The sequence below is a fragment of the Gossypium hirsutum genome, chromosome D06 (assembly GCF_007990345.1).
Source record: "Gossypium hirsutum isolate 1008001.06 chromosome D06, Gossypium_hirsutum_v2.1, whole genome shotgun sequence".
Classification (NCBI taxonomy): domain Eukaryota; kingdom Viridiplantae; phylum Streptophyta; class Magnoliopsida; order Malvales; family Malvaceae; genus Gossypium; species Gossypium hirsutum.
The window spans coordinates 43040253-43048059 of NC_053442.1; the positions used below are offsets into that span (position 1 = coordinate 43040253).

Genomic DNA, 7807 nt, shown 5'->3' on the forward strand with positions numbered 1-7807 from the left:
GAAAGGATGATTTGGACACAAAGTTCAAACTCCGGATATGTTGTCAATCAGAGTTGAAACCAACACACTAAATAAACCAGTAAAAAAATAACTTAAATTATCTTTAACCAGTGCTTATAAGTATGGATTAAGCATAAATGTCATAAATCTGGTGAAGAAAGCAAAAGGCATCATCTTATATATAATTAGGTATGATTTGATTCATTATTTTAGGAAGTAGATATGAATTGAACAAATATATATAGTATATAATAAGATGACTTATCTGTATAATAATATAATACGTATATGATAAGATACCAATAGAAAAGAAAAGAAAAAGGACAGAACGGATGTATGATCTTGCTTCTAACACAGTGATCTTGAGAGAAATCAACTATTAATTAGTAGAAATTTTCACACGTATCAACATGTCTCACTAATCAAAAAAAAAAAGAAAAAAGAAAAACTCTTTTTGGGAGTTATGCATTTGGAATTACATGAAATCATTAACATCCAAAATATCAGGGATTTCAAACTTCAAAATGTTGGTGCAATAGCTTTCCGTTTCGTCTTCAGTGGTGCTGCTACTGTTGAGGTATGCGGAGTTTGAATTCAATGGGGCGGGGCTTGACGAAGGCGTCGACACAACTGACCCCAACCCCAAGCTCTGGTTGCTGTTGATGGGATGGAAATTCGAGGTTTCGATTGAAGGGTCCATTACGGTTTGATAATCCGAGCCGTAATAGTTGTACTGCGGCGGTAGCGGCACGTAATCTTCAGTCAAAATTGAAGGCATAACATAGTCATTGAAATTTGATGGGAATTGGTTTACATTGGGTTCCATCACGAGTTGTAGTTCTTCGTTATAAAATGGAACACTACAAGTTTGGGTTTCTTCGACTTGTGCGTGGCAATGGTTAGATTGCGTCAATGGTTGATATTGGTCAACATTATGAAGAAGCTCAGGGTTAACAAAAGACTGGATAAGATATTGATTGTGAAGGGAAGAGAGACCGAGAAGATCCAGTCGAGGAGTATGGGTCACCGGATCGATCCCCATTCGAAGAAGAATTTTTCTAATGTGTGTGTTCCAATAGTTTTTTATTTCGTTATCTGTTCGTCCGGGCAACCGAGCAGCAATGGCAGACCACCTTAAAACATTACAAAACATTAGAGGGAAAAAACACAATAATAGAACTGAAAACAGAAAATAAAGATGTAAACAGAACTTACTTGTTGCCCAATATACTATGTAGCTGAATTATAGTCTCTTCTTCTTCAAAAGAAAACCTTCCTCTCTTGATATCAGGCCTCAAGTAGTTAGTCCATCGAAGACGACAACTCTTTCCACATCTTTGCAACCCTATAATAAAAGATTTTAGAAACCCATGAGGCGTGAAGTCCATAAGAAGTACTATAATTCATCCGTAGAGAAAACATATGGTGTCCTATTGGTAAATGAATGCTAGAGGTTTACCAGCATTCTTTGGAAGTGTCCTCCAATTTCCATAACCATGTTTTTGAATATAATCAATCAATTTTTTATCTTCTTCAGGAGTCCATGGCCCTTTTTTGAGCCCATTTTTATCACCACAAAGTGCTCTTCCCATGTTTATTGCTTAGTGACAGAGAAGAAGAGAAAAATGATGCAGCAGCAAGGAGATGCAGGGTCCGTTATGTACGTACTTGTATAAATAGGGAGAGAAACCAAAGCAAAAGTCAAATAGTTAGTTACCGTCCTCTGTTTATTACCATGGCAACGTGTCCTCAAATCTTAGCTCCCATATCTTTAAATCTATCAATTACTTATTTATTTATTTATATTTTTTTAGTTAAACTCACTTTTTTAAGTTGGGTTTACAATTTATGAAAATTAATTTTTTTAATTTATGATTATATCGCCCAACATTATTTTTCAAAGTTTCATCTTTTTAAAATATAATATGTATTATCAATATACGCAATATTTTGTGATATTATTACTTATCTTTTAATAGATCTCAAATATATCTATCCAAGTTTATTATTAAGTTCAAGTGGTAAAAAATTTATTTCATAATTTTAAGTTTTAAAGATGAAAAAATAATAAAAAAGTTATTTTTAATTTAAAAATCAGATCTAGCTTAACTCTAAAATTAATGTGATTACCATCCAAATTCATAAACTGCACTCCCCACTTTCTGGATTCATATTAGCTGTCACCAACATGAAACAGCCACCTACCCCTTCTTTTCTTCTGGCATAATTTGCATGGCTACAATTTTACCAAGATTGGCTTTGACATACTATCTCAAAGTCTTTTGATTTTTTTTTCCTTTTAAACATAAGAAATTGCAAATACAAAAAGAAAATATTTTTAAAAATTTTATATATTAATTTTTTAAAAAAAGTTGAATTAAAATCGAAAAGCGATTAATTAATTGTTTTGCCCTTTGAAAGCTGCATTGGCAGGCCAATTCTATTGCCCTCACATGAGGGTAATGTGCAATTATTTTAACACTTGAGGGATTCAAGTCAATTACTTATCTGTGTTTTTAATAAATAAATAAGCATTAATTCGGGGATGATAACAATAGTGTTCGGTATGCATAGAGAGAAAAGAAAAGGGGCCCCTCCAATAAATTTAAGGATAAGGTTTAATTTTCACAATTTAAAATTTTCATCCATAATATATATAATTATTTTTTATCTTATGTGATATGATACATGAATTACTCGTATATTTTTATAAATTGTTATTATATTGATATTAATATATTATTTAAAATTATTGATGAAACATATTTGAACATATAGACAACTTAAAAAAATATACTTAAGTTTTTTTAAAATATAATATAATAAATTTGAAATATTATAAATATAATATATTTATAATGTTATGGATATAATTTTTGCGTAAATTATGATGAAGGAAATTTGAAAAATAAATTTGTTATAAATTCTATATGTAATTAATGATTCAGAGTTTTAAGACACATTATATAAGTAAGTTTAGAAATAAAGTGTTAAACAATTTTTATTTTTAAAAATAAAGTTTTAATTTTTAATTTTAGAAATAATATATATCTAATAATTTTTAATTTTAGAAATAAATTTTGGTAGAGTTGTGTGATCTAAATTCTAAGAGATTACTTGTAAGTTAAGTTAAAAAGTATATATTTTCTTTCTAAAAGGTTCAGTATTTATTAGTATAATACATTTAGCATTTATTAGCATAATATATTTGACATTGATTAGAATTATGTTTTTTCAACCTATAAATAGATGTGGTAAAAACTCCTCTTATATCTTTTAAATTCGACATTAATGAATTTTCTTCTCTTCTGCCCTTGGTTTTTCCCTGAAAGTGTTTCTACGTAAAATCTTTATGTTCTATTTTTCTTTCTTTTTCTTTGCAGTCTTTCTATATTGCCATTATCGATGCTCAATTTTAACAAATTGTATCAGAGCATTTTTGGGTTGCTTGTTTCGATCACAGTAATGACGATAATGTAGCATGATATTTCGCTATTTGATCGTAACACCAGATTCTCGTTGTGGCAGATAAAGACGCAGGTAGTTCTTGCATAGATGGATTTGAAGTATGCCTTGCTAAGGGTAGATAAGATGCCTTCGATATTCACGGAGGAAGAGAAAAAGCATAAAGATCAAAAGGCTTTAACGCAATTACGTACGCATCTGTCGAATGAAATTCTATAGGATGTGATGAAGGAGAAGACCATCACTGCATTATGGGCAAAGCTGCAGCAATTATGCATGTCGAAAAACCTAATTAACAAGTTGCATATGAAGTAGCACATTTATGCTCATCGTTTGGAGGAAGGTGCGTCTGTGCACGAACACTTAACTTGTTTAAAGAAATTCTCTCGAACCTAAAGGCTATGAAGGTTCAGTACGATAAAAAAGATTTAGGGTTAATTCTACTTTGTTCATTGCTCTTGTCTTATTCAATCTTTAAAGATACGATTTTGTATAGCTACAAATCTCTCACAATTGATGAAGTCTATGCTTCCTTAACATCGTATGACAAGATGAAGCATCTTGTGTCTGGATTCGACTTTTAGGGTGAGGGTCTCATTGTTCGTGGGAGACAAGAACGAAATATTGACGATAATCGTGGGAGGACACAATAATGAAATCCTCGCGATAAATCTAAGAGTAGATTGAGATCTTCAAGCAGAGGTAAAATTTGTAACTTCTGCAAGAAGAAAGGACACATTAAGTCTGAATGTTGTAAGTTGCAGAATAAGATTAAAAGGGAAAACAACCAGAACAATCCAGTGATGCTGATGTTGTAGAAGACTACAGTGATGGTAAACTCCTAGTTGCTTCTACCAACAAATCTAAAGTGGGTGAGGAGTGGATCATTGATTCTAGTTGCACCTTCCATATGAGTCCCAATCGGGATTGGTTTACAACATATGAAACAGTTTCTGAAGGTGTTTTTATGGGAAATAATTTTTCATGTAAAATCGCAAGTATTAACATGATCAAAATTAAGATGTTTGATGGAGTCGTCAGAACACTTAGTGGTGTACGACATGTACAAGAATTGAAAAAGAATTTGATTTCATTGAGTACTCTTGATTCAAAGGGGCACAAGTACACAATTGAAAGTGGGGTTCTAAGGATTAGTAAGGGTTCCCTTGTTGTGATGAAAGGGTAGAGAAAGATTGCCAAGTTATATGTTTTGCAAGGTTTAACTATTACTGATGATGCAATCGTCGCTTCCTTTTCCTTGCCAGATGATGATATTAATAGACTTTGTCATATGCATTTAGGGCATATGAATGAGAATGACCTCACAAAATTTAGCAAAAGGGGACTTCTTGATGGACAAGGCATTAGCAAACTGAAGTTCTGTGAGGACTGCGTTTTTGGGAAGCAAAAGACAGTTCGATTCACCGGAGGAATCCATAACAAGAAGGGAATACTGGATTATATTCATTCTAATCTTTGGGGACCATCTATAGTGTTTTCGAGGGGTGATACTAATTATATGGTGACAATCATTAATGATTTTTCCAGAAAGGTTTAGGTCTTCTTCCTAAAGTAGAAAAGTGATGTGTTTTCCACATTTAAGGCTTGGAAAACTATGATCAAGAAGCAAACAGGAACAGATAAAACACCTCCACACAAATAATAGCTTGGAATTATGTTCTGATGAGTTTAATGGATTATACAAATCAGAAGAGATCGTGAGACACTTGACAGTTTGTCAGCCTCCACAGTAAAATGGCGTCGTAGAACGAATGAATAAAACAATCATGGCAAAACGGCCTTTATTGCATATTTTTTATTAACTGATCTCCTTCCATTTCCATTGAGAAAAAGACTCCACAAGAGGTATGGTTTGGTAATCCTGTTGATTATTCCGATTTAATGAGTTTTGGGTGTCCTATGTATACTCATGTTAATAATGGGAAATTGGAACTTAGATCCATTAAATGTGTTTTTCTTGGTTATAAGTTTGGTTTTAAAGGATATAAGTTATGGTCACCACAATGTTCTATTGCTAAGAATAGACTTAGAGGATAAATTAATCCTCCAAAAAAGTATTGTAACAACTCGGTTTAGACCCTAGTCGGAACAATGGTTTTAAGACCATAAATCCGAGTCAGAAAAATATATTAATAGTATATTTGGTGTCTACAACATGTGAATTAATATGTGTGAAAGTTTCGAGTGAAAATTTTATCGTTTGTGTGCTCAATTTGCTAAAAGGACTTAATTGCATAAAATGAAAAAGTGACTTACTAATTGTTAAAGTGCTATATTGCTATGGATTTTATTATGTGGACCCTTATGTTGTAATTTAGCCATTAGAATTATGCATGCACAAATTTGGACAACCATTATAAAGTTTATAATTAAATACTTAAGGTTAAAATAGTAAAAAGTAAAGTAATATGTAATAAAATAAAATAAAACATGTTAATGGATGATTCATTCATCCTTATTGCCGAAACTTGAAAGAAAAAGAAAGAAAATAAGCAAACTAGGGTTCGACCATTGCTATCTTTGATTAAGGTATGTTAGTTGATCGGTTTTTGATATTTTTTACGTTTTTGAGATCGTTGCTTCGTGTTTTAGCTAGCCCATGTTTTAATTTTCAGTATTGATGATGAATTTGAGATTTGCCATTGATGATAGCTTGTGGTTTTTGTTGTTTGATGATGGAAAATAAATCTTTGATGTTTGATTATCATGTTTAATTAAGTGATTTTTGATAAAAATCCAAATTAGGGATTTATTTATGAAATTAGAAAATTTAGGGGCTTAAATGTGAAATAAATGAAATAAATGGGCTGCTAGGGACCCTATGAAGATTCAGTTAAGGCATGGTTTTGATGAATTTTGTGTATTTTGTGATTTTATGAAATAGGGATTAAATTGTGAAAAATGTGAATTTTAGGGGCTAAAGTGCAAATTGCCTAAATTATGTGTTTGTGGTTAAAATTGAATGAAATGTGTTATTAAATAGCTAAATTTGAAATTATCTAGATCAAGAACAAAAGAAAATGGAATTAGAATGGGGAAAGTCGAAAGTGATCGAGTAGTCGATTCCATCCGTTTGTCTTTGTCTGAGGTAAGTTTGTAAGTGAATAATTGATGTTAATGTCTGGGACATTGGCGTCGTATATGATTACGTGTAAGACCTTGTCTGGGATAGTGGCATTTGTATTTGATTACATGTAAGACCACGTATGGGACATTGGCATTGTACAAGCTTTTTGAGCCGTCCGAGTATCTTTTCTTTGAATCCGAATGGTATAACGGGAAATTATATGGCAAAACTAAATGTGGGTTTGAATTAAGCAATTCAAGTATGTTTGAGTTATAAGAAGTTGAAAGTAAATGTAAGTATTACGTATAACATGAATGTAATAGGCCAATTTAGCCTGGGCTCATAAAAAATAATAAACCCAAAATAATAAAACAAAGTCCAAAATTATATCATTTGGCCCGATCGGGATGGCTCATTACTTTAAAAGGTTGAAGGTCTATCTACAAGCTTGATGCATATGGAAACATAATCTTCAAGGATATGCAATCTTAGATATGATATGTAACCTTAGATATGATATGCAATCTTAGAAGATATGATTTTGTAATCTTAGAGATTTAATTTGTAGATACCTTTTAATCTTAGCCATTAACGTAATTAATCTGTACCATTGGATTTGGGAAGGCTCAACTATAAATAGATGCCTCACCCTTCATTGTAAAAGACGAAAGTGGGGAGTTGGGAGTAATAATAATTCTTAAGAGTATTCACTCAAATTTCTCTCTCTTGCGTTCCTATTTTCTATGGCTTGTTCTTATTTTATTGATTTGTGTATAATTTATTTATTGATTTGTAGATTGTTGATTTCAAATCTCTTTTTCCCTTATTATTCATTTTCAAATTCATTATTTTCAAATTTGTTTACATTTTATTTTGCCTTATATTTTTTTTTATTTTATACTCTTTGTTTTAAATTCATTGGTCTTTGATTATTGATGCTATTTAATCCTCTATTTGTTATTTTAATTTTTTTTATTAAATTAATTATTTTAATATTATTAATACTATTATGTGACATCATTAATCTTGTATCATTATTTATTTATTATTATTATTATTGCTATTACCACGTTTTATTCCAAATTTCTATACATATACACAAGCATAAATACTTTATAATATATATGTATATATTTTAATTTTTTTCTCTTTAAATACATATATATTTTATATATTTTATTTTCATAGTTTTTATAAACATGTATATATATATTTCTTTATTCTCATAAATGCATTATATATGTTGTTATAAAT

The 7807-nt window shown here is 30.8% G+C and overlaps 1 protein-coding gene across 1 annotated transcript; it reads right to left on the bottom strand.

Annotated features, from left to right (window-relative positions):
- Nucleotides 1-332: 332 nt before the first annotated feature.
- On the bottom strand, nucleotides 333-1674 carry LOC107900233 (transcription factor MYB102). The gene is made up of 3 exons (XM_041095884.1): nucleotides 1460-1674; nucleotides 1216-1345; nucleotides 333-1133 (listed from the first exon to the last, which is right to left on the bottom strand). Exons 1-3 carry the CDS (start codon nucleotides 1590-1592, stop codon nucleotides 476-478), a joined length of 921 nt encoding a protein of 306 aa, XP_040951818.1. The 5' UTR covers nucleotides 1593-1674; the 3' UTR covers nucleotides 333-475.
- Between the last annotated feature and the right edge of the window lie 6133 nt (nucleotides 1675-7807).